Source organism: Balaenoptera acutorostrata, chromosome 1, assembly GCF_949987535.1.
Source record: "Balaenoptera acutorostrata chromosome 1, mBalAcu1.1, whole genome shotgun sequence".
Lineage (NCBI taxonomy): Eukaryota > Metazoa > Chordata > Mammalia > Artiodactyla > Balaenopteridae > Balaenoptera > Balaenoptera acutorostrata.
The window spans coordinates 148342067-148368335 of NC_080064.1; the positions used below are offsets into that span (position 1 = coordinate 148342067).

General features: G+C 34.8%; 1 protein-coding gene across 1 annotated transcript in view; it reads left to right on the forward strand.

The window, feature by feature from the left end:
• The window catches only part of ODR4 (odr-4 GPCR localization factor homolog), a 42081-nt gene extending 26457 nt beyond the window's left edge, over positions 1-15624 (forward strand). The window contains exons 12-14 of the mRNA XM_057540951.1: positions 3063-3250; positions 12264-12374; positions 13610-15624. Coding sequence (XP_057396934.1) covers positions 3063-3250; positions 12264-12374; positions 13610-13677 — 367 coding nt within the window. The 3' untranslated portion in view covers positions 13678-15624. The remainder of the gene's footprint in view (positions 1-3062; positions 3251-12263; positions 12375-13609) is intronic.
• The last annotated feature ends 10645 nt before the right edge of the window (positions 15625-26269 follow it).

Genomic DNA, 26269 nt, shown 5'->3' on the forward strand with positions numbered 1-26269 from the left:
AGTGCAATAAGGAAACAAAATATATACAGATAGGGAAGGAAAAAATAAAACTTTTCAGATAACATGATTGTCTATCTAGAAAAGTCACAAAAAGGATACGAAAAACTCTTTAACTAATAAGTGATCTAGCAAGTTCACAGCGTACAAGGTAATTTATAAAAGTCAGTGTTTTCCTATATATGGAAATGAACAATTGGAATATGCAATGAAAAAATAACATATACAATACAATAGGGCCCCGAAAATGAAACACTTACGTATAAATCTAATAAATATACATAGAAACTGTATATGGAAAACTATAAAACTCTGATGTAAGAAATCAAAGATCTAAATGAATGGATAGATATTTCTTGTTCATGGATTGAGAGACTCAGTATAGTTAAGATGTCAGTTCTTTCCTACTTGATCATAGATTCAATGAAATTCCTATCGAAATCTCAGCAAGTTACTTTATGGATATCAACTAAATGATTCTAAAGTTTGTATGAAGGGGCACAAGACCTAGAATAGCTAACACAATATTATTATTTTTTTTGAATTTTTGAATTTTATTTTATTTATGTTTTTATACAGCAGGTTCTTATTAGTTATCTATTTTGTACATATTAATGTGTATATGTCAATCCCAATCTCCCAATTCATCCCACCACCACCACCCCTCCCCCACCACTTCCCCCCTTGGTGTCCATACGTTTGTTCTCTACATCTGTGTCTCAATTTCTGCCCTGCAAACCAGTTCATCTGTACCATTTTTCTAGGTTCCACATATATGCGTTAGTATACGATATTTGTTTTGCTTATGCTTCTTATATACTGGTAAAATCTTGTAGGTTTGTAATATGGTAAAATCTAGAATGTATGCCATGAAATTAACCTGAACTAGAATATTTTTTGCATGCATAAGGAAGTCTGCAAAGGGCATATTAACATTACATTCTTAATCTTTAAAGTAAACATAGTTTTTTAATTCTGGCTATCCAGATGAAAGAGCTTAATACTTCAGGTGACAGTAAAAAAATAAATAAATAAATAAAATAAGAACTACAGTCAGTCCTTTTACTTATTCTGGTCTTCCCCTTTTCTTTCCCTTAACAAGTATTCCAGACTTTCTTCATTATTCTCTATCCGCCTGCATTCAGTCCTGCCCAACTTACTCTCAGTAGATGACATACTCATTGTGAAAACTGAGGTCATCAACTATGAAATCTCTTACCTTCTTCCATCCCTACATCCACATCCATCCATACTGCCTGTCCTCTCAGAACATTTATATTCCTCTTTACCTGTAGTCATGGTTCCACTGTCTGGATCGCGCTTCTCATCCCTTCATGCTAATGTCTGTTTATCTTTCAAGAGTCAGCTCAGATATTGCCTATTCCACAAAATTTTCTATAATATTCCGGTATGAGTTAGGATTCTATACTTAACCAGCAAAATCTCAATTCTTATCATATTGGCTTAACTTTAAATTTTTTTCTCTGTTTTGAACTTATTTAAATAATTTTGAACTAAATACTCTGCTATGGGAATACGCCTAAAGGATTGTTTTTTTGAGTACTTTTTAAGATGTATGTTTTTTTTTTAAAGCTTTCCTCTCCCATTTTAAACCTCAGACCAGCTAGAAAACTTGGTCTTATTTAGATAATAAATGTTTAATTTAACTTTAACTTGAAAATTGTAAGCACTTTTTTTTTAATGAGTAATATAAGTTCATTGCAACCAATTCTTTAACATTTGATTTTATAAGCAAGCATATTTGTCTCTTTTTCAGGCAAACCTAGAATTAATGCAGTTTGAAATTGTTTTAAAATTTTGCATGCCAATTACACTTAGGCCACCTTTGAAAGTTTTGAACTTAACCTGTTTTAAGAAACTATGGCCCAAAATAAAATACTATATTCCCAATATCAGTGTGTGGACAGTTTACATGCTATAAGACAAATTGCAGTAATATAATTTTACAGCTAGGAGGCAGTCTGGTCAAAGAGTAAAATTCTCCCAGTTCTCATCTGAAAACAATATATTAAGCAGAATCTGGCAGGAATACATATTTAAGTCACGACATTTCCTATGGCACTTAAGGCATTCTTCATTGTCATCTGTTTGTAGTTATATAAAGCTACCACTTGTTTCTTGACAAGGAAAGGTAGGTTACTGTTAAAGTGAGCCCTGGTTTTCTACTTGATCTGTACATTGGTAGCTTTTGAAATCATATCCATTGCTGAAAAAAGTCATTCTTTACACAAAATCTCTATCTTGTTACTTGCATCAGAGTCATGGTTTTGAGCCAAACAATAATTATGTGTTTATGTTAGAAATTGAGCGAAATGTGTGTGTTGAAAGAAGAATGAAATATTCATTATTTACTTAGGTCCAGATTATTTTTTCTAAAAATGATTTAAGGCTATTTACAAAAAGGCATTACAAGTTAAGAAGGTAAAGTAGGTATTAATAATGAGAACAAGGCAAAGGGAAAATGAAAAAGAAAGCAAGATGGAGTTGGTGAGATTAGTACAGAAAATGTGTATCTTAATGTCCTACACATGCTTGATTTAGGGGGCTACATCATGTAAGATGAAGTCAGTGGTGAGATTAGTACAGAAATGAATGCTATCATGACCTATATACTTGATGTAGGTGAGCCACTAATTTGGCTCTATAAACTTGCATGAAAAAGGGAAAAATTGTTCAGAAAATTCAGTACTTGTAAGGTTAAAACAAACAAGAAAAACAACTTCTGAGACCAGGGACAAAATTATCTCCTAGGTATTCCTTCATAGGACAGTGGATAATATAAGAATGTATAATCAACAATGTCTTCACACTGAAGGCAGTGGTGAGTTTATATTTCATGGGAGTATCATTTATGTCCCTTGCAGAGGCCTTAGGTATTGAGTTAAAGAATTCAGTAAGCAATTTTGTGCGAGATCAATTAGAAAATGAAAAGACCTTTTAAGATTTTATTTCTTTTGGCATATGCTTTCATATACTTATACAGTATTTATCACTGATACGAGTGACAGACCTGTCTAAATATTGATATTGTATCTTCTCCTTTTAGATTCTGAAAAAGAGTTCCACATCCTCCCTCACCGAGTTTTTGTCCCCATTCCGGGATCCACTGTAATGTTATGTGATTATAAATTTGGTGATGAGTCAGCCGAAGAAATAAGAGACCATTTTATAGAGATGTTAGATCAGATGATTCAAATAGAAGATTTGGAAATTGCAGAGGAAATAAACACAGGTAATTATATGAGGTTATTTAAGAACTGTAACTGATTCACTGTGTTATAAAGCAGAAACTAACACACCATTGTAAAGCAATTATACTTCAATAAAGATGTTTAAAAAAAAAAAAAAAGAACCAGATTAGACTATAGCTGAGGTTACCTATGGGACATCTAGTTTAAGTATCATGTCTTTAGATTTCCTTTAAGCTAGTTCTGTTTGATACTTTTGAGGCATTTAAAAATGTGTCTTTTTTTCTACACAGTATATAAACATGCAGTGTTTTCCTGGAAAATTGTATCAAAATTTAAGATACTTTAGATTTTTCCAAGTCTAGCAAGTAGATCTTCATAAAACAAGTTCAGTCTTAAACAGGTAGAAATATATAGCTTTAAGGGATTTCTTTTATTATAAGAGAAGTTTTCTCAAAATCTGTTATTTTAATTATTTGGTTAAGCATCAAGTTACAGAAGTTTTTTAAACACTCTATTACACATCTCCATACTATTTGCTGTTATTTTCCTATCCCCTTCATTATAATTGGGATACTAAGCTAAAATGGGCAGTTCCAAAAATTAGATCAAGATTATTTTTACAGAGCATAGATTTGCCATACTATGTAATTGTGTAACACATATTCTTCCCCTAACCATTATTTTCATATTTCATCTTACATTTTAAAAGGTTTTTTTTGTTTTGCTTTGCTTTGCTTTGTTTTTGTTTCTAGTGAGAGTAGGATATGAAAACGTGTCTATAAATGTGTATGACAGTCTTCCTGAAACATTTTAAAAATAATGTGGTAAGGTAGTTATTTGCAAGTATCCATAAATATTGAGTATCTAGCCATTTATCAGTCTTGAAATTTCTGATATCATAGTAGAAAGTCTTTAGGTTATTTCTGAATATAAATGTTTATGAAATTTGAATATAACCATTTTTAAGTCCTTTTTCTAATTCTAATTTCTTAGTTATTCTTCTGTTGCTTAACTAATTCCCATTCCCCACAAGAGTAGAGTGATTGAGTCCTGTTGTTTCTATGGTGAATCAAGTAAGTATTTGGTTGGTGAATTTCAAATCTGTCGGTAAAGCCTCAGGTTAGTTGGAGATCACCAGGCTTGTTTTTTCAACAACTCCAAGTTCATATTAATCATGTGGAATAGTAAGTTTGTTTTAAAGGGGGAAAAAAAAAACCCTCGAAATTGCTCAGTAAAAGATGTTAAAGCTGTAGCTATGTTTCAGTCCTCTGAAAACTAATATTTTTAAAGGTATAGCTATAGCATATTCTCTAAGTGATAGATTTTGGAGTAGACTGGTAGAAATGTTTGCTACTTTGTGAAATATGTTTTTCCAGATTAGCGACTATGCTATTTCTGCCAACCAATCTTAGAGTCATGAGGGCAGAGATTTTTGTTTGCTTTGTTTACTTCTGTCACTAGTGCCTAACAGTAGTTCTTGACCAACTCTATTGTTGATAACTTGAATTAGTTTTACTTGGGATCATTAGAGTTGACCTGGTTCATCCTCTTTCATATAATACTGAAATCTATGGGTATTTAGACTTTTTTCTTCCTTATTCTGAATTCCAGTCTGCCTTCCTGAAACCTCTACTTTTTCAGTAATCTGGAGCAATTAAACATGAGTACAGTTGACACTTGAACAGTACAGGAGCTAGGGGCACTGACTTCCATGTGGTCGAAAATTCATGTATAATTTTGCAGTTGGCCCTCCATATCCGCAGTTCTACATCCACAGATTCAGCCAACCGTGGATTGTGTAGTACTGTAGTATGTATTTATTGAAAAAAATCCAAGTATAAGTACACCTGTGCATTTCAAACCCATGTTGTTCAAGTGTCAACTGTACTGCTTCTTTATTGAGGCCTTGCTGTAAGTTTAAATTGAGGGCAGTTGTCATGTTCTAAATATTTCAAAGCCAAATACTCCCATATACCTTTAACTGTTCTCATTATTACAGTTTCTAGACCTCATTTTTCCTTACCACCTTGTTTACCTTTCTTTAGGTTAGGAATTTTTAACCTGTGGTGTCCAAAATTTTGGGGTCATAGTTGGCTATCAGGAGATCCCTAAACCGCTTGAACATAATTGTATAATTTTTTTCTGGGGGAAAGATCTATAGCTTTCAAAGGGTTGGTGACCTAAGAAGGGTTAAAAACTGCTTTTTAAAATATCAGTATAGTCTGGCTTGCCTTTCTTGAAATATGTTACCCTGAATTGAACCTAATACTCTAATAATATTAGCTATTGTTTTTATCGAACCTGCTATGTGCCGGGCACCGTTTTAAGAGCCTTACAGATGCTAAATCATTTAGTCCTTATAAGAACCCTATAATGATTATTATACTATTGTTAGCTCAGTTTTCCCCATAAGAAAATTGAGGCTCAGAAAGGTCAAGTAATTTTTTCAGGGTTACATAGCTAATAAATGGTGGAGCTGGAATTTAAACTTAGGCAGTTTGGTTTTAGAGTCTGTGCTTTTTTTCCGACAGTTTTGTTTTACTGCCTTTCTGTGACACTTAACCAGGTCAGACTATAGGGTTATTACTTTCCATGATCTAGGTACTTATTTTAGCCTAGCCCTCTTAATTCCATCATTTAAAACAATTTTTTTAACTTAAATAAATGATGTTACATCATCCTCATTTAATTTCATCTTATGTCAGTGTAATTTCTCACTTGTTGGCTAGAAGCTTGGATCTGTTATCATATATAGTTTTCATATTCTTTTGAATTATTTGTCACACTTTTAGTGCATATTACATTGCTGAATTAAGTATGACTAAGGGAAGCACTGTATGCAAAACTTGGCCCATTCACAACTTACTTTAAAAATCAGATATAGGGCTTCCCTGGTGGCGCAGTGGTTGGGAGTCTGCCTGCTAATGCAGGGGACACGGGTTCGAGCCCTGGTCTGGGAAGATCCCACATGCTGCGGAGCGGCTGGGCCCGTAAGCCACAATTACTGAGCTTGCAAGTCTGGAGCCTGTGCTCTGCAACAAGAGAGGCCGCGATAGTGAGAGGCCCGCGCACCGTGATGAAGAGTGGCCCCCACTTGCCACAACTAGAGAAAGCCCTCGCACAGAAACGAAGACCCAACACAGCCATAAATAAATAAATTTAAAAAAAAAAACTTAAAAAAAATCAGATATAAAAGAATAGGAAGAGAGATTTCATTTAGATTTTTTTAAGACTACCATCTGTCTGAAATATTTTTATCTTGTTTAATTTTATGTCATATTTTAAACATAAGCATTTATAGACTAGTTTGTATTTTATTCAGTACTTTATAAGTTATACTTTAAAAATAGTTATAGTTATTAATCTTAATTAATAACAGATTAATATCCATTGTTTAAATTGCTAAGACAGGTTAAAATAAAAATCCAAGTAGCTTTCACCACTGTAATACATTCCTAAGGAAGCAACTATGGCAGCCTTGCTTGACAGCCTCCCCCAAATAAAACTAAAACCTAATAAATTAAAACCTGTATGAAACAATTTTATATTGCATTTCAGCAAACATTTATTGATTTTTCCATAAGAGTCACAAGGAAAGGGACTTTTCCTTTCTTGCTCACTGCTGTCATTTCTAGCACTTTCCTAAGAACCTAGCCTTAACACATTGTAGGTAATCAGTAAATATTTGTTGACTGAACAAATTATTGATTTTGTCAGTCCTAGGGTTTGGGGACCAAAATTCAATAAGATACTGATCCTGTCTTCAAGGAGCTAAATAGAATTTTTTTTTAACCTGTGTAGATCCTTTTATGTGCCCAGACTAGGTGAGTTCCTCCATTATACTTAATCATAGTTTTTTGCTGCTTTTTTGCATTAGTTTTCATTCTTGTAATTATTGAACTCATCAGTTGCATGTTTAATATTAATCTTTCATATTAGACTGCAAGTTTCTCGAGAGTATTTATTTCTCTGTCTGAATTCCATGCCTAAAACATGATAGGCATTCATAAATATTTGTTCCTAACTGACTTGACATATACTGAATTGGTCATTTTTAGGAAACTATAGCACAGCTTTTTTTAATACTTATTTTATGCTTGAAAAATTGTAAGCTTATGCCTAGCGAGATATAAGGTTTTTAAGGTTTGTGTAGTGCACTACACTGAACATGATGAAGATTCTAAAAGGATATAATGGTCATAGCTCTATGGCTCAATAGTTCAGAACATTTTAAGGGATATAGAACATTAAAAACATATGACAACATGTAACACTAATTGTTGCCCCGTAAATATTCCAGTTTATAGCATTTAATATGTCTATTTGTTAGATGTTTATTAAGCATTTGCTCTGTTCAAGGTAGTGTTATAGATGACAAGTCACTGGCCAGATTTCTTTCCTCAAGAAGCCTATAATCTGACTTGGAAGATAGAATTGTATGCATTATTAATTATTGCAGGGCATGTAGTAAGTTCCAAAGAGTAACTAAGAACTCAAGAACATCAAGATTAATGATCATAATTTTAGGGTCTCTAGTGATTTGGCTAATAATTCAGTCAGAAAAAATATTTTGATGGTAGGTTAGCAATAACCTGTAATCTATAGTAAGAAAGGTTTGACATTAGTATTTTCAAATTTTAGTAAATTCTTTCCACTTTTTCTTTCTTTATTATTACTATTATATTTCACTTTAACTAGAGGTTAGTTCCATAATAGGGGAATGAACAGAGAATTATCAGAACATTTAGCACAGGCATTATCCCTGGAGGTGATTCAGAGAAAGCGTCTCAGAGCAGGTAACATTTGAGTTCATTTTCAAGGATGAATACAGTAAAAGTAACTCTAAGCTGTTTAGGAATTGAACATTGGCATCAGATTTATTGTGGCCAAGAATAAGACTTGTCTAGAATTATATTATTTTTGCTTCATCAAGTATTTGTTGAATTAGAAGGAATGATATAGTTATTTAGTAGCAAAATAACACATTCCAAATTATGGGATAGGGTAAAAACATAAACATTTTAATAGAAAAATTAAGTGCTTTTACATATACATTCTGTTGGTTTAGAATTATGTTCACTTTTGCATTTATTCTTTAATTTATTCAAAAATATTAGATGCATAATTTTACCAAGATGTTTTAGCTGGCTGAGTCCAGGTCTTCCACTTACAGCTGTGTAACCTTGAACAAGTCCTCTCTGAACCCCAAATTCTTTCGGTGTTGGTACTAGAATTTAGTAAAAATGTTAGGGAAAATACTTTCTAAACAGAAAGAGATATAGAAATGTAAGGTGATATTTACTAGGGTTATTATAAAACTTTTAAATAATGGACCTTCTGAATTATAATGAAAAACATTAAAGTATAAGAGTAATGCTATGTAGTGTACATAGATTTTTCTAATTATTTGAAATTAGGGTTTCCAGGTAAAATAAACCATGAAAAGTGGAGTTCAAATGTTCAAATTCAAACTTGAAATCAATTACTGTACATTTAGGATTGTTAAACTTGTTATAAGTATCTAGCTTTATTTTCCAAGTATTTGATGTTATTATTTGCTTGATTATTTAATTATTTCTGTTCTGTAATGTAGTTGCCAAGTAGTTGCTGTGTTTAAAATACGTATTTTGCCAAGTAAGTATTTTAAAACAACATACTTTGAAATGACTTAAGGGATGAAGAACAATTTGTTTGTCAAAATGACTCACTTAAGGTGAGGGATAACTACGGCTTTAAAATTTCTTAAATGTATTAGTCATCTCCTGGTAGATATTAACTTAATAATTCAGATGTACTTTATCCACAGTATCAGCAAATTTGGAGACACACCTTTAAAATCTGGTGAAACCCATCTTTGCCAATTCTGTCTTGATATCAGAGGTGAAATTAATTTTCATTGCTTGGTTAAACATTGATAATTTAATTATAAAGAAAAAAAAGTAATGCTGAAGATGTATTTTAATGGCTGTCTAGTGAAACCTCATTAACTTAGGATTTAGGGATCTGGAAGATGACACCTAACTAAGGAGTTCAAGTGCTAATATTTCATTTTAAGCTTCTAAATAGTCCTACCTATCAGCAGCTTGGAATGAAATTGAATATATATACAACTTAGCGTGCATTCATCATGGCCCTTGTCTTCTCCTTTGTTGACAGTTGCTTAAGAAAGGTTTCTTTCTTACATGAATAATTTGAGATTTGTCTGCAGTTAAAATTACCTGGTTTTAAAGAATGGTTAAGATCTAATTTCCTATTGAATCACATGTTATTTGCATTTAAAGTTCAGATGACGTTAAGGTATTGGTAAAAATGACAGTATCTGAGATTTGAATTAAGTTCTACGTGGCCCCACCAAAAACAGACACAAACAAATTGTTATGGTAGGATTTATTCATCCTTGAAAAATGCTCTGCTTCACTAAAATTGTCTCAGCTTTGTATCAAATCAATATGATTTTGAATGACAGATTTTAAAATGGAAATAGCAGAGCAATGGAATGTCTTTTTTTAATAGAAGTAAATTGTTTATACAGCGGACTTGACCTCTTAGAGCATGCTCTTCTTCACAAATAACAAATCAGTATTAAATGTGTGAGTAATATGTCATGACAAATAAAACCATTTTTGTGCTCTTTATCTATAGGTACTCAAGTAAAAAAGTAAAAAATTTCCTGTCGCAAATAAGTATAATTCATGCTTCATCCATTATTTTTGTTTTTATCTGAGATAAGGATTTTAGTGGCCCAAAGAAAAAGCTTTTTAGCAGTGATATTTGCTAAAAGAAAAAGCCAAAGTTCTGTGTGTGTGTGAGTGTATGTTTTTAAAATGAATAAAATTGTACTCTCCATTCAACTTTTAGACATATGGATGAAGTTAGGGGAAATTTTAAGCTGGTAGTCTAGAAGTAAAGTGTTACGGCCCCCGAGAAAACTGGATGCTGTAGAAATATGGAAGACAATAATTCTGGAGACAGTTCATGAGAATTTGTTGGCCTTTGTGACTAGTTTGATATGGGAGTAGAACAAAAGAGAAAAATGTTTTGTGTTTGTTTTTAAAGTACTTCAGTCATATGCTCAAAGAGGGAAAAAAAGAACAGTTTTGCCCTTGATTCTAATGAGATGGCTACTAAGGATTATTTCTCAAAATGACAAACTTTTCTTCAGGGGAAGTTGATGAGAAGCAGGCAAATGTTTTTTCATCCATTTCGGTACCACAGATAATTATTTCAGTAAGTTATGCGTCATCCTTGTGAGCACATCTGCATGTGCCAGTATGTTGGGATACAAAGATGTCTATAAAAGATATTTTAAATCCAAGCAATAAGCTATTTTACTTTGAATTTAAACAGTAGTATTTACTGTGTCACTCTGTGGTTCTCTTCTCTTCTTTGTAAATAAAGGGATCAACGTGAATTTCAGTTGACCCTTGAACAACATGGGGGTTAGGGGCACTGACCCTCACGCAGTTGAAAATCCACACATAGCTTCAGTTGGCTCTCCGTATGGGCAGTTCCCTATCCATGGATTCAACTAACCATGGATCATATAGTATGTATTTAGTGAAAAAAATTTGCGTATAAGTAAGTGGATCCACGCAGTTCAAACCCATGTTGTTTAAGGATCAACTGCAGTTGTTTTCAAACATAGTTCCCTCGAGTTCTATAGAACAGCACTCTGCTGTCACCTCTTAGGGGAAGGAGGGAGTCTGGCTCCAGGAGCCCTTCATACCTGCTTCAACCAGAGTAATTCTGCTTTCATCTATTTTACATACTTGGATTTTCTGTCAGATTTTCTAGCACTAATTAAAAAAAAGAAAACCATTGGTCTATGTGATCCCTAAGGATGTTTTCAGTTCAGACACTTTTAGTCAGTGTTAAATAAATTCAGCTTGGCTGACCTACACAAATTATTGTCACCATAATGAAGTAGAAAGAGAACTTGTATTTGAATACTCATTCTGTTGCCTATGACCCTCAAATGTGCACTTAATGTCCCAGGTTTTATTTTCCAACTATAAATGAGATAATGTACTTACTTTGCTTAACATTGAATTGTTTTAAGGTCAAACTTATGGTCCCAATTTGCTTATGTAATTCAGGTTAGATCAAGAGTCAGCAAACTTTTTCTGTATAGGGCTAAATAGTAAATATTTTCGGCTTTGCAGGGCATGTAAGGTCTGGCCCATGGGCTGCACTTTGGCCCATGGCTACAGTTTGCTGATCCCTACTTTTATTATTACTGATTACTTAAAATTATTAATTGCTAAAACCGTCAATAAGAATATTATAAATTAATCCCAATTAAGAGCAAAATTTACCCTGTTCTATCTAGTTCGATTTTTGGTATCATTTGTCTCCACTACCATATAGTAATCAGATTATAATTTGTGGGAGTCATTCAGAACTGGCTCTGTGGCTCCTTGGTTTGGATCAGTTATAAAAGTACATAAAGTATTTTTTTTTAAGATAGAAGCTGAGGTCATTGAATTGAACCTTTCTTTTCTTTTTTTTAAATTGTATTTATTTTTGGCTACGTTGGGTCTTCGTTGCTGGGCGCAGGCTTTCTCTAGTTGTGGAGAGTGGGGGCTACTCTTCATTGTGGTGCACGGGCTTCTCATTACGGTGGCTTCTCTTGTTGCAGAGCACGGGCTCTAGCTGCGTGTGCCTCAGTAGTTGTGACTCGTGAGCTCTAGAGTTCAGGCTCAGTAGTTGTGGCACACAGGACTAGTTGCTGTGCGGCATGTGGGATCTTCCTGGCCCAGGGCTCGAACCCGTGTCCTCTGCATTGTCAGGCGGATTCTTAACCACTGCGCCACCAGGGAAGTCCCCATAAAGTATTTTAAAAAGTACATCAGTTTGATATATAGTCCATGAAATTTAATTCACTCGCATTTGATAAAGAACAAGTTTAAAAAGTCAAGCTGAAAAAAAAAATAAAAGTCAAGTTGAAGGAAAATGGAGCTCACTGTATGTTTTTTATAATGTTCTTTAAAACTCATTTTTAAGCGGTAATTATTCTCATTTTAATTAGGATTTATTTTTATTATCCTCTTGCAGCCTGTGTAAGTTCCTCTATGAATACTGAAGCTTCATTGGACAACACAGATGATGAACCACCAAAACAGCCAATTAAAACTACAATAGTGTTGAAAATTCAGCAAAACATAGGTATTATATTTCTTCTGTAACATTGAAAAGATGGTATTTTGGATTTGAGTTTTCTTGTTACTTTAAAATTATTTTCATTTCATTTCTTAAAAGAACTAGACTAAGCTAGTATTTATTCAGTATTATGGAAAGTGGTACACCCTAAGAGATAGAAAGATTTATAAATAAAGCATTGTCTCAAGTGCCCTAAAAGATGACACTTCCTATTAAATGTTTTGGTGTTTTTAGAAGAAAAACATGTTGAGTTTTGGGAATCAATTAGTATAGTAGGGCCAGTGTTTTCCAAACTGGTGTTCCCAGGATTGCTATTGTGAAAGATTTTGATAGGTGCTCTATGAAAAAAGTCAAATTCAAGTCTGGAAATTCTAATGCATTTTAGTATTTTAAAGGCTCCAAGAAGTGTGACAGTCACTTTAACATTTTTCAGACTTATTGATCAAAGAACATATAGACTGTTGTTTAGTTGAATGCCAATTTGAGAAATGCTTTATAAGCATTAAGATTTTTGACTGACTGAGAGAAGCCAGAAACTTTGGTTATTTTTCATGTCACTTATTCTTAAGTTAATTACCTAAATTCTTTGTACCTAGGTGTGTGTGTGTGTGTGTGTGTGTGTGTGTGTGTGTGTGTGTGTGTCTGGACTACTGTGGTCAGTTTTGTTTTTGTTGTTGTTTTTTAACTTAAAATGCTCAGGGAAAAAAATTAAAAGTTACCAACCCAAGCTTAATAATTCTTAGATTTTAGTTTCTGTAGTTTTCAATAGCTATATAAATGACTTCACATGGTAATTATTGAGGACTCCTGCCCACTGGAGATGTCTTTTTGGATTAAGCTAAGTAGCATGAGACAGCTGAAATGTCAATATAAATATTTATAGAAACCTTTTTAAGTATGTATTAGTTTGTCTCTTAGATTGTCTCTTAGATGTGTGTGAGTGCACTCATGTGTATAAGAAAGATACTTTTTTATTTTAAGGTGTTACGAAGGTGGTGAAGTATATGATTACCAGTCCAACTTTGTAAAATATAATTTTCAACCTACTGCTATATTTTCCTCTAAGACTTTGCTGGCATTTCATGCCTGTATATGTGTGTGTGTAAGTATATGTATTTGTGTGTGTGTGTTGTTATTGTTGTTTAGGCCCATCAATTACCGGCATTTCAAAGCCTAGAATCACTTAAGCCTTTCTTTTGCTCATTCCATTTCCATTTGTTTTGTGTTTGTTTTACTTTTAGGTGTGATTGCAGCATTTGCAGTTGCAGCCCTTGCTGCGGGTATCTCCTTTCATTACTTCAGTGATTAGGGTGAGGCACAAAGAGCTTCCTGATCATCCAGAGAACACTGACCAACAATTACGAATAATAATGATGCAAACAATCCATCTGCGTCTAAGACAGTAGCAGTCAGATCTGCTGCCAGAATGCCTATTAGATGTGTTTCTGACTAAAATGAAATCACCAGCTGCCTTGTTTAGCCCTGCTTATATTATAGGTGGCTCAGGCTTCCAAGAATAAAGTTAATGAATCTAGATGGAAGTTGCATGTAACAAATCGTTATTATCTATTTTTTAAAATGTTCAAAATGATGGTTTATTTTCATAGATTTTAGTCCTGTTGACCTGAACCACATATTGATCAGGACATTGGAAATTTGAATAGTCAGGGTTGACTGAATATCTTAGTAATAGAACAATAGGAGAAATTTCTACAAAGTGGGGCAAAAACTTATTGGATAAGTTCATAGTTTAGGACCTCTCTATACTCAGTTCCGAAATACTGATTGAGTTCCAATTGAGGGGTAGGAAACCTCTCCAGACCTCTTGAATCAGCAAGGATTGTCATAAATCATGAGCTTTTTCTGGTTAGTATATCATAACCTAATATATTAAATAAGACTTTTGCTTCCAGTAATATATTAGGTACTGCAAAACAACTAGATCCTGAATAAAATCTCCTTTTGAATACATTAATAGGCTCAAAGAAAGTAGGGGAACTTTCCAAGAACTACACCTCTCTTTTTTCTCCCTGACAAAATGAACACATTTTGATCTGGAAATTGTGAAAACTATATTAAGCATAAGGTTGACAGTGGTTGCCTGGGTGACAAATACCAATTGCAGCACTGCCATATGCAATTTTCCTTAGACCAGAAGCAAGGAGATAAATCTGAATCTGAGATGTCCCATCCAGGACAGTTGAAGTAGGCCTCAGTTTGTAATACCCTATAGTTCCTGGTAGAAACAAGATATAGGCCCCAGATTGCCATAGATTAAGATAAGCAATATTATTCATGGCTGGAGATCACCAGGTGCAAGTTGAAACTAGCTAGCTTAAGAAAGAACCTGTAGATATAAACTTTGGACTCAATTTTCCAAGGTCTTATCATCAACATACATGAAGGATGGAACCACAGACATATCTGAAAAAGAAACAAGTGGAACTGCTTGATGAGAAATATGTTACTTGCAATTAAAAAAAAAAAATCCCTTAGACATGTTGAATATCATATTAGACTCAGCTGAAGAGACAATACATAAACTGGAAGCTAGATATAAAGAAATTATCCACTGTGCAGCAAGGAGAAACAAGGTGCTAGAAAATATAAATATTAAGGAAAAGATAAGAGATACAGAAGGAAGAATTATGAATTCTAGAAGTACCAGCAGAAGAGAATAGAGAGGATGGAGGAGTGGCAATATTTGAAGAGATAACAGAATTTTCCACATTTGTTGGAAAAACACATATTCATAAGTTCAGGAAGCACAATGTATCCCAAGCATATATAGATAAAATCCAAGCCTAAACCCAATGTAGTATAACTGTGAGATACCAAACAGAGGATTCTTAAAGCAATCAAAGGAGGAAAAAGATTATCAGTGAAGGCAAGACAGATACTTCAGAAAGCTTCTCAATAGCAACAATGTACTCCAAAGGTGGTAGAATAGTGCCTTCAAAATTCTGAGAAAAACAAATTATCAACTTGGAATTTGTATGAAGCAAAACTGAAATAAAGACATATTCAAGTGAAAAACAGATTTTACCATCAGTGGAACTTCTTTAAAGAAATTGCAAAAGGATTATCGTCAAGAAGGAAAATGATTCCAAAAGGATGATCTGAAATTGAAGAACTAGTAAGGAAATAAATGAAAAACATGTAAATCAAAAGTGTTGTTTGTATAAAACAATCGTAATGAAAGAAGTGTTTATAAGAAGCAAGATTGTAACTAAATAAAACTAAACATTTTATGCAACATTAATGTGGACTTTTAAAATAGGATATAATTGAAAAACTGGACAGTAGTTCATAAGATGGGGGGGTGATTAGAATTAAAGTGTTCTGAAGTATTTTATTATTCAGAAAATGGGTTAAGGTACTGTTTAACTTTGAAATTATGTTAAATATGTGTAGTAGAATTTCAAGTGTAACTGCTAAATAATAGATATGGGATGAATCATTCCAAAGAAAAAAGTTAAAAATATGGAATAAGAAGACAATACCTAAATACAAAAAAAGGGAAAGAAATTAGGGTGGAGGAAATACAAAATTAGTAAGATAAATAGTAACAAGTCAAATAATTAAAATAACTATGAATAGGCTAAACCCAGTTAAAAACATTGATTCAGTTTTTAAAAAATCAGCTATAGGCTGATACAGGATTTTTTAAAGGATGAAAAAAATGCACTAGGCAAACAGCAAAAGAAAACTTATGTAGCTTTGGTGCTATCAACTCAAAATTAGACTTTATGATAGTATTATTAAATATGGAGAAGGCCACTACATGGTAAAAGCATCAATTTATTACAAATATATACAATTTTAGATTTGTATATGCTTTATAAAATGGCCTCAAAATGTATAAACTCTAGGGCTGAACCAACAAATTGAACAGCAGTGGGTGATTTTAACAGCTCTCAATTACTAATAAATCAACCAGACAAAAAATGAATGAAAACACAGTTTTGAATAATGCAATTAACAATGTTGATTCGATGAACATATTTAGAATAATCAACAGAATATTCTTTTTTTTTTTTTTTTTTTTTTTTTTTTTTAATTTTATAGCTACTTTATTTATTTATTTATTTATTTTTGGCTGTGTTGGGTCTTCGGTTCGTGCGAGGGCTTTCTCCAGTTGCGGCAAGTGGGGGCCACTCTTCATAGTGGTGCGGGGACCACTCTTCATCGCGGTGCGCGGGCCTCTCACCATCGCAGCCCCTCCCGCTGCGGGGCACAGGCTCCAGACGCGCAGGCTCAGCAGCCGTGGCCCACGGGCCCAGCCGCTCCGCGGCATGTGGGATCTTCCCAGACCAGGGCTCGAACCCGTGTCCCCTGCATTAGCAGGCAGATTCTCAACCACTGCGCCACCAGGGAAGCCCCAGAATATTCTTAAGCATTGTGTATTAGCAAAAATTGACCATGTATTAGGCATGAAGTAAGTTACAACAAATTTCAAAAAATTAGTATTAAATGAATAATCAGAAATAACTTAGGTTAATTTTTTTAAATCATGGTTTTACAAGTTTAAAAAAACTTCATAGATTAAAAAAAAACATACTTAGAACCTAATTATAAATACTACATTTGGAAAAATTGGGTGATGCAGCAGAAAGAGCGCTTAGAGGGAAATGGTTTTAAATGCTTAAATTAAAGGGTAAGTGTATAACTTAGGAAAAGAACAACAGAATAAACACAGTATAGAAGCAAGGAGACAGAGGAAAGGGAAGAAATCAATGAATTAGAAAACATATAGAATCACAATGTCAAAGTTGTTTTCATGACAAAACAAATTGGCATATTTGAACAAGAAGAAAACAGGGCTAAAGTAAACAATATAAAGATTGAAAAAGGGGTCTTAACCCACAGCAGAGATGAAAATGATGAGACTACCAGGAGCATCTTAATGTAGCTGAAAACAGACAAAATAGACCAAGGTCTAGAAAAGTGCCATTTCCTTAAATTGGCTGAAGAAGAAATAGACAAGCTACATGGACTTAATAGTATTGAATAGAAAATACTTTTAAAATTTTTGATAAAGAACATCTAGCTCATGTTTACAGATGTTTTACTCTTTCAAGGACCATACTATTTGAACATATTATACAAACTCTTCCAAAGAATATATAATGAGGGGATACTCTTCAGCTCATTTTATGAGGCCTGTATAACTTTTATTGATACTAAAACCAGACACATTTGGTAGGAGAAAAGAAAATTACAGACTAATAGCACTTATTAACACAGATCTGAAAGTCAAAAGCATTATTGATAAACTGAATTCAACATTATGTAAAAAAGGATAATGCATCATGATGAAGTTGCATACATTAAAAATCAGGAACATGACAAGGATACCTATTATCACTACTTCTATTCATCATTGTCCTGTAAAAAAATGAGCAAAAGAAACCAGGTATTTTAAGAGGGTGTGACTTAAACACCCCCTTAAACACATGAAACACATGAAAAGATGTTTAATTTCAAGTGATCAACTAGTTAAGACCACAATGAATAATGTTTCATCTGGCAGATTGAAAAATTAAGAAATATGCAATACCAAGAAGAAGATGTACATCAAGAAGATATCTAAAGGTGGAGTTGTAAACTAATAAACTTTGGAAAGCAATTTGGCATTATCTTGTAAGGTTAAGCATCCATGTACTCTAAAACCTAACCATTCTACTTCTACATACATACCTTAGAGAAATTCTTGCATACGTGCACAAGAGTACATGTGTGGGAATGTTCAAGGCAGCCCTGTTTGTTACCACCCAAATGTTCGCTGACAAGAGAATAAAAAATAAATTGTGGGTTTTGTAATTTTATTTGGCAGTGAGAATGACCTGAGAATAAAGTGATGATTAAATAAAGCAAGTCTTAGAAGCCTACATGCAGTTTTATAAAGCTTAAAAACAAACAAATCTAAACTATATTATGTTGGAATACATATATTTGTGTAAACTTTTTTTTGTTTTTTTTAAGTAAAGGATCATGTAAAAATTCATGATTACGATTTCAGAGTGAGAGTGATGGCAGGATAGGAAGGCAAGAAGGAACAAATGAACAAATGAAACAGTATTGGTGATGTTTTAGTTCTTGAGTTGAAATGAGTTTGTTTTTAATTGATGTACAGTTGATTTGCAGTGCTGTGCTAATTTCTGCTGTAAAGCAGAGTGACTCAGTTATACACATATATACATTCTTTTTTTATATTCTTTTCCATTATGGTTTATCCCAGGAGATTGGATATAGTTCCCTGTACTATACAGTAGGACCTTGTTGTTTATCCATTCTAAATATAATAGTTTGCATCAACTAACCCCAAACTCCCAGTCCATCCCTCTCTCTCCCCCGCCCCTTGGCAACTACATCTGTTCTCTATATCTGTGAGTCTGCTTACGTTTTGTAGATAAGTTCATTTGTGCCATATTTTAGACTCCATATATAAGTGATATCATGTGGTATTTGTCTTTCTCTTTCTGACTGACTGCACTTAGTATGATAATCTCTAGTTGCATCCATGTTGCTGCAAGTGGCATTATTTCATTCCTTTTTATGGCTGAGGAGTATTTCATTGTATATATGTACCACATCTTCTTTATCCATTCATCTGTCGATGGACATTTAGGTTGTTTCCATGTCTTGGCTATTGTGACTAGTGCTGCTTTGAACATAGGGGTGCATCTATCCTTTTGAATTATTGTTTTGTCTAGGTATATGCCCAGAAGTGGGATTGCTGGATCATATGGTAACTCTATTTTTAGCTTTCTGAGGAACTTCATACTGTTTTCCATAGTGGCTGCACCAACTTACATTCCCACCAACGGTGTTGGAGGGTTCCCTTTTCTCCACAGTCTCTCCAGCATTTGTTATTTGTAGAATTTTTAATGATGGCCATTCTAATCAGTGTGAGGTCGTACCTCGTTGTAGTTTTGATGTGCATTTCTCTAATAGTTAGGGATGTTGAGCATCTTTTCATGTGCCTACTGGCCATCTGTATGTCTTCTTCGGAGAAATGACTATCAAGGTCTGCCCATTTTTTGATTGGGTTGTTTGTTTTTTTGTTGAGTTGTATGAGCTGTTTGTATATTTTGGAGATTAAGCCCTTGTCGGTTGCATCATTTGCAGATATCTTCTCCCATTCTGTAGGTTGTCTTTTCATTTTAATGGTTTCCTTTGCTGTGCAAAAGCTTGTAAGTTTGATTAGGTTCCATTTGTTTCTTTTTTGAAGTGAGTTTCTTGATCATTTTATTTACTTCATGACATTTATGTATGTGTTATTTTGGTTGTCTGTTACTAAAAAACTACCCCCAAACTTAATTGAAACAACAACCATTTCATTTTTCTAATAATTCTGAGTTGACAGGAATCAGTTGGCTGATTCTGCTCTACATGGTGTTGTCTAGAGCTACAATTTTCTAGGAACTTGATTGGGCTTGAAACATCCAAGACAGCTCATTCACATGGTTGGCAGTTGATGCTGGCTGTTTGCTGGGAACTCAGCTATCACACCTCAGTTCTCTCCATGTGTCTTGTGGTTCTTCTATCATGGTGGCTGGACTTCCTCCTGTCATGATGGCTGGGAGCCAAGAAGTAGCATCCCAAGTGTGAGAGTTCCAAGAAGAGAAAAGTAGAGGCTGTGGGTTCTCTTGAAGTCTGGCTTGGAAGTCTCAGAACATCATTTTCACTACATTGTATTGGTCAAACTAATCTACAGGACCAGCCTAGGTCAAAGGGGACAGGGAAGGAGAACCTTTACCTCTCAATGGTTATGCATATGCAAGAAGAAAAGGGCTTGATGGAAGCCATCTTTGGAAATTAGTTACCATAATATACCCCAGGTTATAGCAGTTCATGTTCCTGACATGTGGAAAATGCATTCACCACCTCCCTAGACACCTTAAAGTCTCATCTTGTGTCATCAGATTCAGGCTCAAGGCTCATAATTTTGTCATCTAAATTGGTTTCAGGTACACATGGGCAACCTTTACTGCAGTTGCTCTCAATCTAATGATGCATGAACTAAAGAACCAAGTTTTCTTCCCCATACTCATCCAGCATACAATGGCAAGACAGGTAATAGCCACTCTTGTTCAAAAAGAGGGAAAATTGGAGGTACAATGCAGTGAATGCTCCATAGCAATTCTGAACTCCAGTAGGACACATGTCTAATTCGTCATGATTCTATGAGCAGAGAATGTATGTCAATTAGAACCTAATTCTTCTTGAGAGTGGTTCTCATCTCTTGGCTCTTCCATACAAGATTTTGGCTCTACTCTGAGTCATTTTCCATGAGAAATGGCTTATATTTGAAGCTGAGTAGCTTTCTCAACCTGCTTTCTATTGAAGCAGGTTGAGAATGGTTCAAGACCCAGAAGCATATTTTTATTTTGAGCTGTCTCTCCCTTTTAGACTAAACTGATGTAATTCCTTTTAAAATATCATGTATTTACTATGAATCAAATTATCCATTCCATTAGACAAAAGGCACACCCACAAACGTTCAAGACGGACCTCTCTCTTTCTACTTTGAGCAGAGAGTCAGGGTGCTGAAGGACAATACCCTTAAAAATCTTAGATACCCATTGTCTAGCTAAGAGGAGTACAGTCTTTGCTCATAAGATTCTAAGTCTTTTTGTGTAGCTAAGAGATCTATGAGGCACTGGCTTAAATATTTCTGAAGTCTTAAAGATTATTACAGCTGCACCCTTGATCCTAACTTACCCTGATGCTCTGTTTCACTAGCAATTCCCTGGATTTGATCTCTGCCCATAGGGCATTTCCTTCTTGAGAACCTTTTGCTGTCTGGAAAAGGTGTTCTGGGTCCTTTATATTTTTTTATAAATTTTTCTCCAAAACCCAACTGTTTCTGATTTAGTTCATCTCTCTCTTCTCATATTTGATCTTAGCCAGCTAGAAGAAGTCAGTTGGCATTTTCAGTATTCTGCCTGGAAATCTCCTCAGCCAGATCCACAAGTTTATTAGGTTACTTCTTCCCCTTAGCAATTTCCACAAGTTTATTCTACCTTTTGCATTACTGTAGGTGAAAGTGTTGCCTTTCACAACAACAGTTGCCTTTTTTTTTTAAAGCAAGTTTCTTTTTTTTTTTTTAATATTTATTTATTTATTTATTTATTTATGGCTGTGTTAGGTCTTCGTTTCTGTGCGAGGGCTTTCTCCAGTTGCAGCAAGCGGGGACCACTCTTCATCGCGGAGCGTGGGCCTCTCACCATCGCGGCCTCTCCCATTGCAGAGCACAGGCTCCAGACGCGCAGGCTCAGCTATTGTGGCTCACGGGCCCAGCTGCTCCGCGGCACGTGGGATCTTCCCAGACCAGGGGTCGAACCCGTGTCCCTGCATTGGCAGGCAGATTCTCAACCACTGCGCCACCAGGGAAGCCCAACAGTTGCCTTTTAATGACAATTTCCTCATTGTTATTCTACCACCACTGTTTCCTGAAGGTTGTACAGCCATCTCCTTCTCAGTTCCAAAGTTAAAGTTACATGTTTTGGTTTTGGCCCAATAGAATCCTATTTCTAGGTACCAATCAACATCTATTGGTTATCTCTGGCTTCATAACAACCTCAAAATTGTTGGCATTAAACTACCATGTTTTTGTGAGTAGACTGGCTAAGCTGAAAGGTTCTTCTGCTCCACATGATGTTGGCCAGGGCTTCAATTACCTAAGAACTGTGACATCCAAAATACCTGATCCACATGGTTGGCAGTTTATCTGTTTCTCCTCCACATGACCTCTCCATAGGTCTTAGGCTTCTCACAGCATGGTGGTTGAATTCCAAAAAAAGAGCCCCCAAAATCAATGTTCAAAGAGGAAGTAGGTAGAAATTGTTAACTTCTTAAGGTCAGCGTTCAAAAGTCCTGGAATGTCATTCCTCCGTATTCTATTGGTCAGAGCAAACAGGACCAGCCTAGTTTCCATGGGAGGGGAAAAAGCACATTTCTCAGGGGAGGAGTAGCACATGCATACAGAGAGGGAAAGAGTTGATGGCATTCATCACTGAAGACTAACTACACATATATATACTTTAGTATATGTCAAACTTTAAAAATGATCAAGGGGCTTCGCTGGTGGTGCAGTGGTTGAGAATCCGCCTGCCAATGCAGGGGACACGGGTTTGATCCCTGATCTGGGAAGATCCCACATGCCATGGAGCAACTAAACCCATACACCACAACTACAGAGCCTGCGTGCAGCAACTACTGAAGCCCACGTGCCTAGAGCCCATGCTCCACAACAAGAGAAGCCACCTCAATGAGAAGCCCGCTCACTGCAACTAGAGAAAGCCCACACGCAGCAACGAAGACCCAACTCAGCCAAAAATAAATACATAAAAATAAATAAATTTATTTTTAATAAATAAACAAATAAATAAGTAAAATAATAAAAATGATCAAAAATGCAGAAGAAATGGGAGACTATTAAAGAAGTTCCCAGAGAAATAATTACTATTACCTAAAAGCATAATCCAAATATTATATTTACCATAGTCTGCCTTTTACTAAAATGCCTCTGTCTTTCTTCTTTCTGTTGTGACATTTCAGTGAAAATATAAAATATCTTTCCCTTTTACTTATTCCTATAATGCTCAAATGGCAACTGGTTCAAAACCGTATTACCATAATTGTTGGGGATCATCAAGCTCTATTAAAATGCTTGTTATGTTTGTTGACTATTATCTAAAGGATTTGTCTAAATATAAATTAGCCAAAATATCTAGTAAATTTTTCTTGATTTCTCATTTTAACCTAATAAGTAATTATATTGGGAATATCAAATATGGTATTAAATATTCACTAAAGGTAGTCAATGAGTTCTCATATAATTCATAACCTCTTAAAAGGTAAATTAATATTTTAATGGGTTTTGATTAATTGATTAAAGACAGGAGAAAAAACTGGAGTTAGAAATGACAGTTATTTTTCTTGGCTTTTGCCATTTCTAAAGTGTTTTCACATACATGATCTCATTGGATTTTTACAACACTCTTCTGTTGTAAGCAGAGCAAGAATTTGTTGAATGGATCCAAATTTGATGGATACAATCGAAGTACACATTGATTTTTTTTTTAAACACCTTTATTGGAGTATAATTGCTTTACAATGTTGTGTTAGTTGCTGCTGTATAACAAAGTGAATAAGCTATATGTATACATATATCCCCATATGCCCTCCCTCTTGCCTCTCTCTCGCACCCTCCCTATTCCCCTCTAGGTGGTCACAAAGCACCGAGCTGATCACCCTGTTCTATGCGGCTGCTTCCTACTAGCTGTCTATTTTACATTTGGTAGTGTATATATGTCCATGCCACTCTCTCACTTCATCCCAGCTTACCCTTCCCTCTCCCCGTGTCCTCAAGTCCATTCTCTATGTCTGCGTCTTTATTCCTGTCCTGCCCCTAGGTTCATCAGAACCTTTTTTTTTTTTTAAGATTCCATATATATGTGTTAGCATACTGTATTTGTTTTTGTCTTTCTGACTTACTTCACTCTGTATGACAGACTCTAGGTCCATCCACCTCACTACAAATAACTCAATTTCGTTTCTGTTTATGGCTGAGTAATATTCCATTGTATATATGTGCCACATCTTCTTTATACATTCATCTGTTGATGGACACCTAGGTTGCTTCCATGTCCTGGCTATTGTAAATAGTGCTGCAGTGAACATTGTGGTACATGACTCTTTTTGAATTATGGTTTTCTCAGGGTATATGCCCAGTAGTGGGGTTGCTGGGTCATATGGTAGTTCTATTTTTAGTTTTTTAAGGAACCTCCATACTGTTCTCCATAGTGGCTGTATAAATTTACATCCCACCAACAGTGCAAGAGGGTTCCTTTTTCTCCACACCCTCTCCAGCATTTATTGTTTGTAGATTTTTTTGATGGTCGCCATTGTGACTGGTGTGAGGTGATACCTCATTGTAGTTTTGATTTGCATCTCTCTAATGATTAGTGATGTTGAGCATTCTTTCATGTGTTTGTTGGCAATCTGTATATCTTCTTTGGAGAAAGGTCTATTTAGATCTTCTGCCCATTTTTGGATTGGGTTTTTTTTTTTTTTTCAGCTGCATGAGCTGCTTGTATATTTTGGAGATTAATCCTTTTTCCATTTCTTCATTTGCAAATATTTTCTCCCATTTTGAGGGTTGTCTTTTCGTCTTGTTTATGGTTTCCTTTGCTGTGCAAAAGCTTTTAAGTTTCATTAGGTCCCATTTGTTTATTTTTGTTTTTATTTCCCTTTCTCTAGGAGGTGGGTCAAAAAGTATCTTGCTGTGATTTATGTCAAAGAGTGTTCTTCCTATGTTTTCCTCTAAGAGTTTTATAGTGTCTGGCCTTACATTTAGGTCTTTAATCCATTTTGAGTTTATTTTTGTGTATGGTCTTAGGGAGTGTTCTAATTTCATTCTTTTACATGTAGCTGTCTAGTTTTCCCAGCACCACTTACTGAAGAGGCTGTATTTTCTCCATTGTATATTCTTGCATCCATTATCAAAGATAAGATGACCATATGTGTGTGGGTTTAGCGCTGGGCTTTCTATCCTGTTCCATTGATCTACATTTCTGTTTTTGTGCCACTACCATACTGTATTGATTACTGTAGCTTTGTAGTATGGTCTGAAGTCACAGAGCCTGTTTCCTCCAGCTCCATTTTTCTTTCTCAAGATTGCTTTGAGAAAGCAAAGCAATTTGGGGTCTTACGTTTTGTGCAAATTGTGAAATTTTTTGTTCCACTTCTGTGAAAAATGCCATTGGTATTTTGATAGGGATTGCATTGAATCTGTAGATTGCTTTGGGTAGTATAGTCATTTTCACAATGTTGATTCTTCCAGTCCAAGAACGTGGTATATCTCTCCATCTGTTTGTATCATCTTTAATTACTTTCATCAGTGTCTTATAGTTTTCTGCATACAGGTCTTTTGTCTCTTTAGGTAGGTTTATTCCTAGATATTTTATTATTTTTGTTGCAGTGGTAAATAGGAGTGTTTCCTTAATATCTCTTTCAGATTTTTCATCATTAGTGTATAGGAATGCAAGAGATTTCTGTGCATTAGTTTTGTATCCTGCTACTTTACCAAATTCATTGACTAGCTCTAGTAGTTTTCTGGTGGCATCTTTAGGATTCTCTATGTATAGTATCATGTCATCTGCATGACAGCTTTACTTCTTCTTTTCCGTTTTGGATTCCTTTTCTGTTTCTTCTCTGGTTGCTGTGGCTAAAACTTTCAAAACTATGATGAATAATAGTGGTGAGAGTGGGCATCCTTGTCTTGTTGCTGATTTTAGAGGAAATGGTTTCAGTTTTTCACCATTGAGAACAATGTTGGCTGTGAGTTTGTCATGTATGGCCTTTATTATGTTGAGGTAAGTTCCCACTATGCCTACTTTCTGGAGAGTTTTTATCATAGATGGGTGTTGAATTTTGTCAAAACGTTTTCCTGCATCTATTGAGATTATCATATGGTTTTTGGTCTGTAGTTTTCTTTTTTTGTGACATCTTTGATTTTGGTATCAGGGTGTTGGTGGCCTTGTAGAATAAGTTTGGGAGTGTTCCTGCCTCTTCTATATTTTGGAAGAGTTTGAGAAGGATAGGTGTTAGCTCGTCTCTAAATATTTGATAGAATTTGCCTGTGAAGCCATCTGGTCCTGAGCTTTTGTTTGTTGGAAACAAACGGTCTCAATTTCAGTGCTTGTGATTAGTCTGTTTATATTTTCTATTTCTTCCTGGTTCAGTCTCAGAAGGTTGTGCTTTTCTAAGAATTTGTCCATTTCTTCTAGGTTGTCCATTTAATTGACATATAGTTGCTTGTAGTAATCCCTCATGATTCTTTGTATTTCTGCAGGATCAGTTTTTACTTCTCCTTTTTAATTTCTAATTAT